The following is a 17,796-nucleotide window of genomic DNA, read 5'->3' on the forward strand; positions in this document are numbered from 1 at the left end:
AAACAGTACTTTTACAAATGGTATTTATCTCTTTTTTTTCTCTTTCCTGTGTATGTCTATATTATACTTTTCCACCTGCCTTCAAAGGGAAGCTGATAAAAAGGATTTGCTTGGCCTTTTTGTTGCTGAAGGGTGAAGGGTGCCATTTTTGTGTAGTGCTGCAGGACAGATTCTGCAAGTGAAACTACCCCAGCAGGGGCAATCCTGCCCAGAGGGGACAACTCCAGGGACTGAAGCAGGTTTTCTTTTTATTCCTTTGCTCTCCTTTGTAGATTTGTTGTGCTGTGGGATCAGGTCCTTTGTGGCATGTAGGAGTGGGGTTTATGGAGCAATCAACTCCATCAGCAGTAGCGGCAATCACATAATGCTTCAGTCTTTTGTAATAGATTTTGTGTGTGTGACCTGAAAGTATGGCCGGGAGGGAAGGGGATGTGAAATGTTGTCTTTTTTTTTTTTAAAGTTGGAAAGAGTCTGTCTGAGTTCCTTTATGCTTTTCAGGCTCAAGGATGAGAGAGAGCGTGTGTACGTGTGCGCGTCTGTGCCCATACATTTTCTCAAGTGGGAAAAAACCCTGTTTGTGGTTCACACAGGAGGAATTTCTGATGGACACAACAGTGCTGAGCAGAAAGGCACATCCTGATCTCTAGCAAGTGAGGGGCACTTTGGCGGACACACGCACACAACACATACTCTCCGGGCGCTCTGCATAATACGTGCACAGCGCTGCCCTTTAATGAACGTAACCTATGGTGGCTGGGATGCAGCCGGCCAGACCTCACCATTAATAAACTGGGAACATTCTTCTCCTTTTTAGTCCCTTTCAATGCCAGCCCTGCGTTTTGATCTCCCTTGAATGCTGCTCCCCCTCATTTGGGGCTCCAATTCTGAGAAGATTTGACGCATTGTTTGAGGTCGCAGGATGTCGGATTGATTTCGGAGCTTTTGTATTGACTCCGGGCTCCTGAATGAAGCTGTCATGTGTGTCTGTGGTTGGCTAGCAGGCTGTCCGGCTGCAAGCTGTGCCTTCCTTTGTTGTTTAGGCCTCATTGAGCTGAGGGAAGAGGCTCATTTCAGGGTGATTTACCACCACCCAAACACCAGCTGTCTGTTGTACTGCCGCTTGCCTCCACCTTGGATTCAGTTCTTGTTTCCCTTCCTTTCCCCCCTTCTCTCCCACTCTACCACTGTAGGCACTTGGGTACTGGTTCTTCAAAATGTGTGGATCACCCTGACAGAACAGAGGATAAAACATAGCAAACACTGAATGTGTTGTTCTTCCTAATGGCATTTATGTAGCCATGGAGATTTTGAGAGTTCGCTGTTGCAGTGCTATACATAGACTCAAAGAATAATATCCCATGTTGAAAGGGACACACAAGGATCATCAAGTCCAACTCCTGGCCCTGCACAGGACAGCCCTAAGAATCACACTGTGTGCCTGAGAACTTTGTCCAAATGCTTTTTGGGCTGTGGCAGTCTTGGGGCCATTCCCTGGGGTGATTCCAGTGCCCGACCACCCTCTGAGTGCTTGTGCCAGCTCCCTGGGGAAGAAGCTGCTTACAGTATTTTCAATGGCTGTTGCTCAAAAGAGAGTAAGGCTGTTGAAAACTGAGTAGGTTAGAGCCCAGCTGGACCTGTCAGCCTCTGCAAGGTGCACGGCACAGTGCTAAGCGGAGCCCACATCTGGAGCTGAGCTTTCCAGCCACAAACTTGGAAGACAGGATCCTACGGTTAATCCCAGCCAGCAACTCCAGAGCACAGAGCCTGGCAGCTCCCTGGAGGCCAGCCGGTGCCATGTGCCTCGTGTCTGATTCCTTTAAGCAGGGCTGGCAGCTCCACACGGGATGGCTCTGGGCAACGCCGCAGTGATTTGTGTGTGCCCTGCGCCTCCCCCGGAGCCGCTGGCGTGAAGCGAGTTGTGACCGACCCTCATTTGACTTCTGGGTGATGCAGTTCAGTGTTTCTCGACCACAGGCTGTTAAAACTGGCAACTGCTCAGCTCCTGACACACGTGCAGCTGAGATAATTAAGCCTGTTACTATTATCACGGTTTTTCTTATTTTTCTGCAAACTTTGGGTAACTGCTGGAGCCCATGGTGCAAGGAGGTGCGTGAGGCCAGCCAGATTCCCTGTAAGAGGTGGGATAATAGGACATAAGTCAAGGAGCCTTCTTGCTCTTTGCCTTGGGAAGGGTGATGTCTGGTGGTGGATGTGAGCCAGCAGAAGGCAAAGTGAGCTTCCCTGTTGGAAAACCTTGTGCCTACCTGCTTCTAAACAACAGCACCTCATGTTATGAATAGGTCAGGAAACGTAGAAGTTATTCTTCGTGAATTAAGACCAAACATCTATAGTACCTGGTCAGGTGTGGCTCCTCTCTTTGTGATGTTCTCCTCTCCTTCCCCTGTGAGCATCAGGCACTGCTGGATGAAGGGAGGAGGGAAATATTAGGAGGCAACAACCACAGCAGGATAGCCCCAGCGAGGTGTTTTAATTTCTTAACAAAATCCTTGGGCACTAGAAACTGTAAAACAACATACAGATAAACAAACAAGAACTCACTAACCCTTAGCACCCTGGAGGGCTCTGTTTCAGATCACTGAATAAAAGCTGAAGCTGCACATGCATGTTTAATGTAACACAAGGCGTGTGCTGTGGAAAAGCGTGCTTTCCTCTAATCTGGTTCCAGACAGAAGCATCCAAACAGAAGCCCCTTTCCCTATCCCCACTGAACTGCTTGGTGTGTGTGAGGAAACCCCTGAATGACAAGGCCTCCATCTGCTCTTGAACAGAGTTGCGACTGGCTGCAAATGTTGTCCATATGCTTTTTTTTTTCCTTTTGCCTTTCAACTTAGCTGCCTAATGTTAGACACCTATCTGCAAATTAAGCATCTGCTCATAAGAAGCTTTCCTAAAATAAGGTGGAGATAGTAGCTCATTCATCCAATGCACATTAGGCGAGGAGCATCTGCAGCTGGGAAATGAGGTGGGATTATTTATCCAGTGCATTGCTTTCATTTGTTTTTTTTCTTAGGGAATGGAAGAGACCCTTCATTCTTGTATTGTCAGAGGAAAAGAAAAAACCCTCAGGTTTTGGGTTTGTATTTCCCTTGTGCTCTTGGTTTTCCAGGTTGTTATGGGCAACATCTTGTGAATTCTCTGTGTTAAATAAAACTGGTGATACTCCCATTTGGACAGGAGAACATGGCCATGGTTTCCCTTGAGCTCAGGTGGCATTAGAGCCATAGAAGGGTCTAAAAGTGGGAGGTTTTTTCCTTGGCTTGTGTTTAAAAAAAGAGTTGGATTATCTTTTCTATGTAATGACTTTGCAGAGGGCAGTGGGACAAGCTGATCATCAATGCAGTATATGTGGATGTAGTTTCCTAACCACAAGCATATGTTAATGCTATAGCCACCCCAAGGTACCCAGTGGCCTTTTGGGAAATGTGTGACTCTCTCCTAGGTCCTTTTATAGCTCCAACTTGTGTCATATACTGTGGGGTGTCTTGAAGTTGTTCTGTGGTAAGACAAAGGAGTGTCTCCCTGTGCCTCAGTTTCCTATCACTAACATAGTATTTTAATAAACTTGCTTTAACTTCTAGTTTAATCACTTATTTCTGGGAAATAATTTTTGACTTTAACAGATTACAGACTAGTTGTTGAAGGACTGTGGTAATGGCACAAGAGCAAAACACCTTTGACAGATGGCTGGGGATGCCAGTTGGAAGAAGTCTCCTGAAAACTTCAGTTTGACAGGTTGTAATATTTGCAGCCCAAATATGAGGCATTTTGGGTAGTTATCAGATTAGGTATCAGTACAGCCTTTTCAATGTCTTCATTTTTTCCCAGATTCTCTTTTGGAAGGAGTGAAAAATATAATTTCTACACATTAGCTGACCTTGCTGGGACTTGTGAGATGCTGAGCTCACCAAGTAAGAAATGTCCCCACACCTGGCAGGTTGCAGGCTCTCCCAAGGTGACCAAAAGTTTATCTGCTTGTTTGTAATTCCTGCCACCAAGGATCATCTCTCTGCTGTGCCCTGACATTGAGCAATGGCTGCAATTCCTTTTAATTGTGCCCTTTCCTTTCCTCATCATTTAGGGCAGAGCACTTCCACTTAGCTAAACTCGCTAACTGTATTTGGACCTCCTTTTCTATATAAAGTAATCCATCTAAAATCTTGTGACTGTTCATGGCTGCACATGAGCGGACTCTCCCTCTGTTTCCCAGCGAATGCCAAGAGTGTTTATTTTACAACTGTAGACAGCAAAAGTCTGAAAGTAGCCAATGTCTTTTTGTGCATGCCTATGGAAAAAAAAGTAATTGTGGTACATTTGTGGGGACTCCACTGGCTGGTTTTGACTCCATGCAGTTTAAATTCAAGCAGCATTTTGACCAAACCTGGAATCCCTAGTCCTTTCTTCCATGGTGATTTATCAAGATGTCCAGGTTTGACAAGGAACAAAAGTACTTTGGTGAAGAACCAAAGTGACTCAAATAATCCCCAGAAAACAACCCTGTTAATATGAGGAACCTTACTGTTTGGATCACAGTCAATCTGATGGGTTTTCAACAAAAATAAAGGTGTCTGAGCTCAGCTTCTCTCTCAAACTGTTGGTTACAGGTAAAAGGAGAGTGAATGGACTCTGTTTCTTAGCAAATCACTGTTGGTCTGAGCATCCATCCCTGGATGTGTCCAAGGCCAGGTTGCCTGGAGCTTGGAGCAACCCGTGTAGGGGAATATGTCCCTACTGGTGGCAGGGGGTGAAACTGGGTGATCTCTAAGGTCCCTTCCAACCCAAACATTCTGTGATTCTGTGTCATAGGCAGGCCAGGGTCTGTGCCAGCAGTGTTAGGTGAGGGTGGGCTCTTGGATGCCTGGCATGGGTTTACCAGGAGTGATGTGGACCCATTGTTCTTCTGAGAGTAAGTCACTGCTGGAGACTTTATTTCACCAAATCTGGGCTCATTAAAAGCAAGTAGGCATTAACTTGGTAAAAATGAACAGAAAAGGTAATGTATAAGCTTTTCCTCATGTCGCTGCAGTTTGATATTTGTACTGTCTGAGCCTTCTAGACTTGTTCCCGTTCATGCAAGTGTATGAAAAACATGGGTTAAAATAACGTGTTTCTTTTCAGCTTTTCTTTCCTACTGTCTTTTTCTACACACCTTGCTTTCCTTCTGGCTCAGTGTGACTTCCCTAATGCTGTGATATTATCCTTTGGGAAAGCCTTCTTGGCAGCTTGAGAGCTAACCTTCTGTGAAAGAGAACCTCCCAGAAATGCAGGAAGAGTCCACAGGCTTCCTTAATGCCCTTTCTTCCCCTGCTCCTGACCATAAATACAAGCCTCTTGGTCTTCAGTGATTTGGATTGTGCTGATGTTTTTCCTTCCTTGTCTCTTATAGGGAAAAGTCATTGGAGATGCAAAACTTCTTATGAGTTGTGGTTGCAGAAAAGGGAAAAATTCTCAAGCAAAAGACTCAGATCAGGTCAGTCAATATGTACCCTAACTGGTGAAATCTAAGAATATCTTAACATCTGGTGGATTTGATATGTGTTGTTGCGTATCAGAATTCCTGGACACAAACAGAGTCCTTGGCGTGATTGACAATGGTACAACATTAATGTTTTTGTGTTTGTTATTTGTAGAAAAACCCTCAAGCAAGATCAGGGATTCATTGCACTAGGAGAAGTTAATGCCCTAGCCTGGCTTAGTCCCATCTGGTTTATTTATTCATGAATTCTGTTTCTTTATAAAAAATCCACTCCAGGCAATGCCTTTCCTTAAAGAATATTGCATTTCCTTGCTGGCTAAATGCATGCAACCTTTGGTCTCCTACTGTAGCTGCCTGGATGGGTGGTAGTTCATTGCATGCTTTTGTTCTGAAGTGACACCATTACAAGGACATTCTTTATTGGGGTTCCTCATGACAGACATGTAAGAACTTGTTCACAAACCAATGGCGAGATTTCAATATTCATTACTTGGAATGAATGGCTCCTTATTCTAAAATTGGTCAATTTGACATTGGTGGGATTGCTGCTAGGGTTCAGTAATTGCAAGTGAGGTGGACTATGCTTGGAATAACAGCCAGCTGGTGGTCTCTTCCTTCCCAGTACACTTGGCACTTATTCAGATCAGCCAAGTTCATCCCTTTCAAAAGTTTTTAGTTCTTATGGCCTCCTGTCTTTGTAGCTAAAGTTTAATTTGAATCTGGAGATCATTCTTTCCAAAGATTAAACAAAATTTGATTTGAGACTTAACATTTTGTAAAATTAGGTCACCCAATATTAAAAGTGGCAGAGTGAAGCAGTTGATCTCAAATATCAAATAACTTTGCTCTCTGCTGTATCTCGTGGACAACCTGTGACCGGGTACAGACCTGAGGCAGATTCAAACAGTGTCCATGAAGTTCCAGAAACTCCTGATAGTGTCCTGAAGGGAAAAGAGATGAATTCTCAGGAAGAAAAGTCTTCTTTATCTTCAACAGGCATGTTCATCAACTTTAATTAATAATAGTGTCTCTAACCCTGATTTTGTTAATGTTTGAAATCTGAGAACAGATCTGTCTTATCTATAAACACATCCATCCATCTACCTATTCTGCAGTATTCTCTGTTGTGAGGAATGTCGGTCACACTTACAAGTTCTTTGTAGAATTGAGTCTTTCATTGATTTGCTTTGTTTTGCTTGAGTACTTTTATTACTCTTTTCAAAATAACAAATTAGTTGTCATGAGCTATATTGTCAGTTTATCATCAAGACAAGGATTCATATTATTTTTCTTTAAAAGGCTAGTTTCCCATTCTCTCAAATGAAAGCTTAATATTCTCATGTTGAGGTTCTAACACACCAGGGGAAAATTAATTTAGAAATAAACACTCTTACCAATCTTAGTCTTTTGTATTTTGATGTACTCTGGTTGAATCACTTTTAGTTTGCAAGGGGACCAGACCACTGTTAAACCACTGGTATAGATTAGAAAAAAAAAAAATGGAACATCTTGATTGCAGAGGGGTTTTACAAAGCATTATCTCTAACAAACCCTGGGTAGTAGACCGAAAACTCACAAATGGCAGTATTTTAATCAAAGTGTAGGCAATAGCTTTCAGAGGGGAAAAAAATATCCCATTCTCTTTGATGTTTTCTGGAACAGTGATAAAATATTTTTTGCATTCAGTTACTTTCTGTGATCTAACTTTTGGTGCCTGATGATGTGTCGACCATATCAGTACCTCTTTATTTGCTGTATCAACATAAACTATTGGGCAAGTTCTTGCTTCAGAGGCTGCAAAGCTCATTCGTCATGCCCCTGGCAGGGTCCTGTCTATATTTCAGGGGATAGGAGGTAGATGGAGAGGAAACTAGTACAGGAGGGTGGGAGGCAGTGTGGAACATTTGTCTGTGAATGCAGGACCTCAGCTCAGCTTATAAATTATCCTCTGGGCCTTGTAGATAAATAAACACAGACTTCTATGGTGACATCGGCTGGGAAAGGCAAACACTTGCCAATGATTGTGGGCTAATCCTTCAGGACACTAATTGCCAGAAAACCAAGGAAGCATTATTTTAGGCACAGCTTGTTTCACTTTGTGAAGGGGAAAAACAGTGCACTGGCTTTAGTTTTGTTTGCAGAGCTCTACCCCCAGCTCCTGCGTCCTGTCTCAGATTTTAAAGATTTACCTTCATTATTGTTATTGCTGTTGGGGGCGTTTTCTTTTTTTTCTTTCCTGTCCTTGCTTTGTGTTTCACTGTGCTGCGTCTCTAAAGTTTTGTGAATATGCAACTAAGTTTTCATTTGCATGAATGTACACATAAATAGCTATGTGGTTTTTATACCATTAGTTATTTAAAATTTTGGTTTTAAAGTCACCAACTACTTTTCGGCTGAAATTTTTGTGAAAGTTGATGCTTTGCAAAGAGTTTATTTTTCTTTTATTCCTTCAAGTCAATTTGGAAACTGGCAAAAAATCCTAAACACACTGCCCCACTAGGAAAAATCCCCAGCTAAACCAAACCATAACCTCACTGCCAAGGATTTAATTTACTGACATTTCTTACTACACCCTGGAGAAGATGAGACTGAAGGGAGACCTCACTGCAGTTACAACTTCCTTGTGAGGGGAAGAGGAGGGGCAGACACTGATTTCTTCACTCTTGTGACCAGACAGGACTTGAGGAAACAACATGAAGCTGAAACAGAGGAGGTTTAGGTTGGATATCAGAAGAAGGTTCTTCCCCCAGAGGGTGCTGGGCACTGCCCAGGCTCCCCAGGGAATGGTCACAGCCCCAAGGCTGCCAGAGCTCCAGGAGTGTTTGGACAACTCTCCCAGGGATGCACAGGGTGGGATTTTTTGGGGTGTCTGTGCAGGACTAAGAGTTGAACTCGATGATCTTAATGGGTCCCTTCTGGCTCAGAATATTCTGTGATTCTGTGATTCTCCAGGATGCCTCTAGAAGCAATGGCACTTCCTTGACCTGAGCTCTGCTTCCCTGCATTTGGCAGTCAAAGACACCAACTCCCTGCATGGTATTTTCCATGGTGAAAGTCATCAGCATGTAAAATCTGGACCTGTCAAGGGCAGAAGTCCAAACAGGCTCACATGGGGCTGGGTTTTCACACCAGGCACAAGGAACCCAACCTTCCAGTCGGATTTGCACCAGACCAGGAGAAGGACTGGTGGTGTGTGTTCTGTGGCCTCCCAGTCTAAGTCAAACCCTGCATGATGACGTGAAAGGGTAAAAAGCACAATAAAAATCCCACAAAAGCTTTGAAATCCTCAAAGAGCTGAGTGTAATGAAGAACTAAAGTAGCATCTCCTGTGGATGGTCTCGAGCAAGCCTTGGGTCAGTGAAGAAGGATAACTGAAAGGAGTCCCAAGATAAGACCACCTCTTGCCAGCAAAACCCCCATGTCCTTGCCTGCCTTTGGCGCTGTTGCCTGTTGTTTGTGTGTTTTGTGGGAGTAAAATTTATCCATGCTCTGAGGCCCAGAAGCAAGTCTCTGCACACAAGCATCCTGCTGTAATTGTAAGGTTCATATATGCCCTTCGGAGTGCTTATTAGTTTCCCATTAGTTTATGCCTCCCCCTAATGCTATAAAGTTATAATATTGCTTATTATTTGAGGGGCATTGTTGCTTAAGAATGGCAGTCCTGGACTAGGATTTCATTGTGCCAAGTAGCATGCTAACACAAAGAAGGAAAGATGTTTCCCAGGAAGCAATTTCATTTGTGTGCTTTCTGAGGAAAACAAAAATGTAATTTAAGAACAGGAGGGAAATGTGTGGGTGGGCAAATAATGTGCATTTTAGAGTTATGCATAAGGTTAAGAGCCAAAAGTAGCAGAGTGTTCCATATCCTCAGCACGTGCAGCTCTGCCCTCTGAAGGTTTAGTTTTACTTGCTTTCCATTGCTTCTCCCAAAAGGTGGGTGACTCGTCAGTGTTTAACTGCTCTTATCCTTTGATTTGCTGTTGTTGTTGTTGTTGTTCTAGAGGTCTTTTTTTCTTTTCTTTTCTTTTTTTTTTTTCCCGCCTATTTGCTTAACTTTTCTGGTGGTTCTTGTGAGATCAAGTGCTACTGAGAAGTCAGATCCCCTTTTTCTTCTGTGTGTTTAGTTTTGGTTTTAATACGACAAATGTATGCCTCCTCTGGAAATGGTATCCATGCTGCAGAGTAATTATTTAGTGAATGGTGGATCCAGTTCATATTGGCAAGGATCAGATTAATCATTATTAATCATGACCCCTCCGACAGTAACCTCATCCTTTGCCTAAGTGCTGCTCTTTATTAAGAAGTAAAAGCTATTAGAGAATGGCTGAGCCACTGCTTTCGTTGTACCAGCACGGGGCTCAGGACTTCTGGCAGGAGGCAGAGGAACTCAGTTCAAAGCTAAAAATAGATGCACATGGCCCATGTTCCAGAAATGAAATAGGCAGCTTCCCCTGTGGGCTGCTTCAGCCTCATCTGTGTGTCCTCCTTTCCCCTGAAGTCCAACAAGATTTTGACTCTTTCCAAAGTGTTAGGGATTAAATAATCTCTCTCAGACTTTTTTTTGTTTGTCTACTGATTTTTTTTTTCTTTTTAAACTGAAGTAGATTCCAGTATAATTGAATGCATATGCAGTCCTTGCAAGGATAAGATTTTAAGGTCCATTTTAAGATCGTGGTTGCAGCAGATTTCAACAGCTCGGAAGACTAACTAGGAGATTAGCTTCCTGGGACTCCAGTTGTACCAAGAAGAGCCTAAATCAAGCACCCTTTTTGAGGACTTACGCATTTCTTGAAGAAACACTGTGTTCTTGAGGTGAGGCATGCAGTGATGTTCATCTTGTCCAAAACAGTTATGAGCAGCCAAACTTTTCTCTCCAAGTCACTGGACTGGGGTTCGCAGATTTATATATATACACATGTATGTGTCAGAACAGATCTTTCTGTCACTAGAGATCTGCTGAGAGTAAGGAGTAGTTTAATTCCTAATTATTCTGGTTTCCCTAGCAGTTATAGGTTCTTTTTAAGAAGGTGAAACAGAGCTATCCATTGATGTTGTCATTGTTTCAGCAAAAGTGCAATGACTTTAGTGCTGGATTGAAACCAATCTCCACAACCTTCCCACCCCACAAAGTCCACCTTAATTACTTTTTAAAATGTTTTCACTGACTGTGTGGAATTCCAGGACAAAATCCTTTAGGAGAGAAAAGGAAAGAAAAACATCTTTTGTCTCCATCTAGCTCTTCATTACCCAGCTAGTAGCAGCAGAAAATTGGAGCAAACCTGCCACACTATTTTGATCTTTGCCAAAACTGTTGTGGGAATAACACTGTTCAATGGTTGAAGGAATTTACAGAAGAATAAAAGTAAAAGCAAAGATGAAGGGACCAATACAAATTCTGTGGTAAACTGCTGTCAAATTTTATGTGTTCAGGGCTACTGATAATTTCCCATCTTAAAAAAATAGGGTGGGAGTTTGTAGGGGAGGAGGGTAAAAAGTGTATAAATAAACCCACCTCTTTAAATAGCAAACTGGCCTGGCCTGAATTGTGCCAGAGCTAAGTTCCTTTGGCAGACAGCACTGTAATATCTGCTGAGGGTGTAGTTCAGAACTGAGACCAAAATTTGGAGAATCTGCCTTACCCTTGCTGTCTCTCTGTTGCATTCTTCCACTTGTTAGCAAGAAATTCACTGAGGCACAAAATGAAGGAGTGCAAAGGCTCCCGTGTTTCATCTGAGCAAATCTGGATTACACCCCTTCAGTTAATGTTTCTCTCTGCTAAAAGAAATAAGAGTAATAAAAATAAATGAAAGCATTGGCTAACTTGGAATTACATAGGTAGAATGAAGCAGGAAGAGAGAATTGGGGGAGTGAAGGTATGTTGTCTACTGTCCCTTGCGCCCAAGTTTATGGCAGAGTTTGAATCTCTGCTTAAAAAAAATCATTTAATTCTGCACAGGTTATAAAGGGCCTAAAAAGAAGTACAATTCAAAGAGAGAGGATATTACATGTCTGAGGTGTCTGGGCAGTAAAGTGCTCTTAAAAACAGTTTGTTGATTGAAGCAGGGTAGGAGATCATACAAAGAACTTGGAACTATCAGAAAGTGTCCCAGCATCCTCTGAGAACTCATAGAAGTGTTATATATAGCACCACTGATATAAACACGGCCCTTTTGGCACTAGTGCCTATTAAAAGCAATCCTTATACCTCTGTCATTATGCTCATCTAACCAATTAAATTTTTAATATTCAAAATACTCATATAATGCTTGTGCATCTTGTTCTTCCTGCCACGTCAGAGTGTTTCCCCCCCTGTGATACAAGTGTTGGACTTAGCAAGGTGGATCACCTTTGCTGATTCATTCACTTGCTGCTGGTGGTGCTCTAAGAGGAAAGAAGTTGCATTTGGTGAACCAAATTCTGCAGAAAATATAATGTCAGAAATGTTTTCTAAAAGCTGGAATCCTCTCAGTGGGATCTGTCTGGAGACAAGAGGAGTTTCAACAACAGATTCCCCAGATGCCTTTTCCCTGGACCTCCCAATTTCATACAGCAGTTGTGTCCTGGTAATTGCTGGATCTGGTGCCGAGCATCTGGTGGCTGGGAAAATTTTTTAGTTTCATTCATCTCTTGGGAGGGATTGAAGCAGCTGTAAAGTGGAAGCTGTGGGTATAAGTCCCCATTCTTCGGATTTGTGTATGTTTTGGAGGGATAATATTGTGAAAGTAACTTCCCAAATGTAAACCTCTGAACAAAAGAGATTGAGGTTATGGGTGTCCTTGGCAAGTTCAGCTCCAGTAGGTTTGGCTTGCAGTGGGTTACACCTTTCTTCACACAATGCCATTGGTAAGCTGACATTTCTAATGACCTTTTATAATCACTTATTTCCTTTTCTCACTCATTTTATGAATAGTCTTGTACTCACTTCAAGAGTTTTCTACCTTGTGGTATCCTCTTACTGTTCGTATTAATTTCAGAGTGGGTTGGGCTTCCTGTAAAATATAACACAGTGTAGACTGAAGTTCAATAGAACTTTTCCTTTCTACAGGAAAAGGGAGACCAAAACACTCATAGTGCCTTTTTTGCAGCAAAGGATTCAGCAGTGCAGTCAGCAAATTGCCTTTTTTCTTTTTCCTTTGAGGTACTTCTGAATGTGTGCATTAACACAGTGCCCTGCCCCTGTTCAGGACATAAAGATTGGGGCCCTGACCTTTTCTAGTGAGTGATGATCCCACGGCACTTCCCCTCCTGAGCTGGAGCTGGTGATGATGTTTTGTCCAGCCTCTCATTCAGGATATGTTTTCTGCCAACTTTACTTGACCCTCTGCCTTCAGTGGGACATATCGTTCTTGACTTCCTGCCCTAAATTGCTGTGTACTGCCACCTTGCATTGATGGGTTCTTTGTTCTACCTTGGAGGTAGGTTCATTTTGGTGGTAGATGAAGGGAAGCCATACTGTTTCAAAAAGCAATTTGAGGGCCCTCTGACTGAAAAGTGTTGCTCACATGAAAAGTATTATTGTTACCAATTGTCATCCTCAGCCTCAAATGCTGAATTTGAAAGGGTCATTTATACTCCTCAAAGGCAAACATGCACCAGTGTTTAAACTTTTTAACACCAGTGTGTTTAAAGAGAGCTAAAGCAGCTGAGGAAAATGCTGTCTCGTGGAACTTAGGCTCTGAAATCCCAGGGAACATTAATAACTATTCTGTTGTTTTCACTGATCTCTCTTCATGGATGGGGAGGGAAAGAGTGATCCCATACCTTCTGCCTTAGCAGCTTATCTGCTGTCCGGAGACAGTCAGGGCAGGATATGGACGGATGAGGAAAAGGCCTGGGTGAAGATTTGGACTTGTCCATTTGATGATGATATAGGAAGGACCATTTTCTTCATTATTCTTTGATATTCTGGCTGCCTTTCATGGAATCACAGAATCATAGAATGTTAAGGGGTTGGAATGGATCTTAGAAACCATCTAGACCCAGCCCTTCCCTGCCGTGGTCAGGGACACCTCCCACTAGACCAGGTTGCTCAGGGCCTTATCCAACCTGGCTTTGGGCACTGCCAGGGTTGGGACATCCACAACCACCCTGGGCAACCTGTGCCAGTGTCTCACCACCCTCACAGTAAAAATTTTCTTCTTAATACCTAACCTAAATTTCTCCTCTTACAACTTGTACCCTTTACTTCTTGTCCTATCACTTCAATTCCTGATGAGGAGTCCCTGTCTAGCTTCCCTCTAATCCCTCTTCACATACTGAAATGTTGCTATGAGGTCTCCACAAAATCTTCTCTTCTCCAGGCTGAACAACCCCACCTCTGCTGCCTTTCCCACTCTGTCCTGTTCCCATTTCCCCTTAGCAGATGCCAGCATGTGAAGACACCCTGGCAGGGTCAGACTCAGTCAACCACCTTTTAGATGACAGATGCCGCATGAATCCAGATCCCATCTCCTCTGAGGTTCATGCAAACTGAGCGGCCTGCTCAGAGCTGCTGAGAGCTCTGAGGTGCAAGGGAAGTGCAAAGGCTTCGTGGAGGGTGGCAGATGGAGGGAAGGACCTGCCCGTTGGTTGGAGTGATATGCTCGAAGCTTTGTGGAGCACTTCTCGCCTGTCTCAGTCAGCATGGGTGAAAAATGAAACCCAAGCAGGATGGTGGCAGGTTGCACCCTCCTTTTAGTGACATTTTACCAGTCAATGTCAAGACGATGAAATTCGGGTCCTATATTTCAGCAGGTCATCTGTCTGGAATTGTACCCAATATGTTTGTTCTGCATTCAGCAAATATTTGGTTCTACACTGGTTATACATGGAAAATGTATTCAGTTAAATTTTCCATCAGCTCAGGCTCTTGGGGAGCTTGTTCTGATGTTGGGTTGACCATGGTGACAGGAACTTTTTTCATTGCTCCATCTAAATAGGCCTTTGTTCCTTATATCCTTTTACTCCCTACTATATCCCGCTTCATGGGTTTCTTGGTTTTGCATATGAGTCTGGTTTGGTAAGTGACAGTAGATACATGTGTACGTCTGGTTTAAAGTCTCTTTATATAGGTCAAAATCAGTTTTTAAAACATTACCTCCTGGAAACCACTCAGAAAGCTCTGTCAAATAGAACTGTAACCAAAGTGGTCTTTGTAGAAGAAAAAAAAAATCCCTCGTGCAGGGGAGAATTCATTCAAGCTGTAGTTTGAAAGTGTTTAAAGCAGGTGGAAAAAGAAGAGGTTCAGTGCCTATGGAGTCAGCTCACCCTTCAGAGATGCTCAGTCTGTCACAGGTTTCCCACACAACCAGTTGTGATTTAATTCCTGCAGAACCTCAGCTCTCTTATAAAGAAAGCGGTGAAAGCAGCACTGAAATCCTTCATGTTAAAGACTGGGGAGTACTTGGATATTGGCGTGGGGTAGGGCTTGCCTGAGGTGGGTTAACTCTAGCTTGGAATATATAACAGCTCCTACTAGCCTCATGACAGAGGGGTATTTTATTCTTTTTCTTTTATGTTGTATCTTAAGAAGAAACAGACAAAATTGTGATCTAAAGTAGTGGGGAAAGAAAAAAAACCAACTCAAAAGCCATATGATTCGCTGCAGAACTAAATCCCCTTGGCAACTGGTCCCAGCCTGGAGAATATATTCACAGCTGGGTTATAAACCCTCAGAACCAGCCAACATAACCTTAACTAACACAACATTACTAAGGCACTGCTGTAATAGGATCATTCTGCTATGGCTCCTGGGCATGTTTTAAGTGTCATCAATTTAGTCTACAACTGGAGGCTGTTAAGTGCAAAACCATTTTAGCAACTGCATCTTACATGCAGGAATGATTGAATATTAATGGCTTTCCTTTTGTTGAGGAAAAACACAGAGAGGAAAGTGAAAATCCACAGGAAACCTCACTGTCTGTCCTCAAGTAGTGAAGTTCATTTTTGGAGGACAGCAGGATCAGCTAGCAGCTGAGTGTTGGAGTAGGAGGCCAGGAAATTGGCTCTCACTCTCCAGCACTGATCTTGTGTATAAACTTAGCCAAGTTATTTCACCTTAGTTTTCCTTCTCAGCTTTATCTCTCCAAGGAGGTGAGTTATTTGACAGAGTAGTTATTTCACTCCCTTGCTGGAACAAGTTAGACTCCACCAGCACAACACTGAGAGCAAATAGGAGTAAGCTATGAGGGATGTGGCTCAGTGTTTTGTCCCAACAAAGACACCCATCTTGGCTATTTTGGTAGTTGATGTTAAGCACTTTAAAAAGAGCTCAAAATGTTTTGCAGCTGAGTGGGAAATGTGTCTGCCTCACCTCAAAGCTGGGGTTGGAATAGATGATAAAATTAACTTTCCTAACCCTATGTGCTCCTCAGTATTCCCCAAGCTGCTCGATATTTTACCGTGTCATCGTGGGAAATCAAAAGTTTCCATTTGGATACAGATACTTGTGTTGTCTATAGTGCTGTGGGGCAAGACTTGTGTGAGTCTCCTGAGGCTCCTGACAAAGAGGTGGTAACCACTTTCCACGAACTTTGCATTACGTGGTGCTGAAAGGTCGGAGTTGTAGGACTCCTGTGGTTTGACCTCAGAAGACTGACTGAGTGAGGTGTTGTCAAGGCACCCATGTCTCCCTGCACTGACACTCTTGGGAATGGAGGGAGTGTTGAACACTGGCTATCTTCATAAGGAAATTAATTGAAATCTCTCTCAACATCCTCCCAGCATGTCAGTGGTTGTGCTTAGAAAACAAGTGAATGAATGAATATCATAATACCTGATGAATAACAGCCTGCAAAAGCTTTTGTATTCTCTTTTTATCATTATCAAATCATGCTGAAGAGGCTTCAAGGTGAAGAAACTCTCAAGCTGCACTTTCAAGAAGCTGCTAGGATGAAGACAGAGCATTTCAAAATCAATACTGAAGCTTGCGATCCAAAGAGCAAAAGGAGAGTCATTATAAGCTGCTTTACTTCTCATCTCTAATTCCCCATATTCATAACTTAAGCTCTGTCATTTGGATTTATTCTCTGTGGCCTGCAGTGACACCAGGAAAAGTCCTTCCTTTTAATTCTTTGGCAAAAAAATAGCAACGCTGCAGGGTAGGATCATATCCCCCCAGAAGTTTAGGGCTTAAATGTTTCACATTGGGCACCAGATTTTGCCATTTTCTGCCCCTTCCGATAGTCCCCCTCCTCCTTCCTCTACTGTTATACGTCAATCATCCTCTTTCCTAGAAGCTAGGATACAGTGTAATCCCAGAGAGAAGGGTACTAATACAGCCAATCCTGCACAAGACTATTGCTCTGTCCTTGCAGATGCCATCACTAAATCTAATGACAGGATTTTGCTGATAGGAGTGTTTCAGCTGGGCTGGAGAAAGCACTAGGGGCAGTAATCTAAGAACCCAGCTTTGCCATTGGTGGGAGATCTGTTCTATCTCCAGCCACTTCTCCTACTTTAACTGGCTTTCTAAGCTTCTCTTTCCTTTATTACCTCTTGGTTTGTTATACCTTGGCACTTATAGCATCATAAACATTTCCCTCACTGGTGATATTTTTAATTATGACCTGGAAATGAACCTTCAACCTGACTCAGCCAATGCAACTGAACAATTAACAACACATAAAAGTTTGGTGTTGAATTAAGTAATTATTTTTAAATAAGGAAGGGTTCCTGTTCAGGTTGTTATTTGGAGAAAATACTACAACCTCAAATGCTGTTCTCTTTAGAGGCCTTCAGAAGGGGTGCTAGGGTTTGTTGGGGTTTTCTTTGGTTTGGATCTCAGAAACGTGTTTAGAAGAGGCAACGCTACTCACCTTTGGAAAAATCCCAACACGTACGTTCAGGAGAAGCTGCTGAACCATGCTTGACTTCTGCAAAGTCCAAGCAGTCAGGGACAGGTTGTTGAAGCAGCACAGTCTTCCTACTCCTGTATTTGTTGAACCAGACTTGAGATCACATTATATTCTGCTGGCACATTTGGGATCGGCCTTTGGTGAGAACCCAGCACTTTGTCTCATCTGCTAATCCCTTAATAAACCCCACTATTACTTTTTCTAACTCCCCTCTGGACTTTGAATTACACTGCAGTGAACATAACACACATGAGTAAGGGCTTAAGGTCTTTCTCACTTGGGTGGTCCCATTAAAAAGACCAGGTTTGCTGTCTTGGCTCCAGAGCCATTCCAAACACCGTTGCTATTTTTCTTCCCCCAGCATTTCTTTCACCTGCCTTTTTTTCTTCTTTTTTTTTTCTTTTTTTCCATGCCAAATCCATTAATATGTGTTTTAACCAGTTAACTTTGGAACCAAAGTATTAACTG

General features: G+C 42.9%; 1 protein-coding gene across 3 annotated transcripts in view; it reads left to right on the top strand.

Moving 5' to 3' along the window:
• Window positions 1-17,796, top strand: part of SETBP1 (SET binding protein 1) — a 270,491-nt gene that overhangs the window by 46,452 nt on the left and 206,243 nt on the right. For 2 of the 3 annotated variants that reach the window (XM_048291092.1, XM_048291089.1), the window contains exon 3: window positions 5,405-5,488. The exons of the other annotated variant lie outside the window; for it this stretch is intronic. In XM_048291092.1, coding sequence (XP_048147049.1) covers window positions 5,405-5,488 — 84 coding nt within the window. The remainder of the gene's footprint in view (window positions 1-5,404; window positions 5,489-17,796) is intronic. 3 annotated transcript variants of the gene reach the window in all.

Source organism: Corvus hawaiiensis, chromosome Z (genome assembly GCF_020740725.1).
Source record: "Corvus hawaiiensis isolate bCorHaw1 chromosome Z, bCorHaw1.pri.cur, whole genome shotgun sequence".
NCBI lineage: Eukaryota > Metazoa > Chordata > Aves > Passeriformes > Corvidae > Corvus > Corvus hawaiiensis.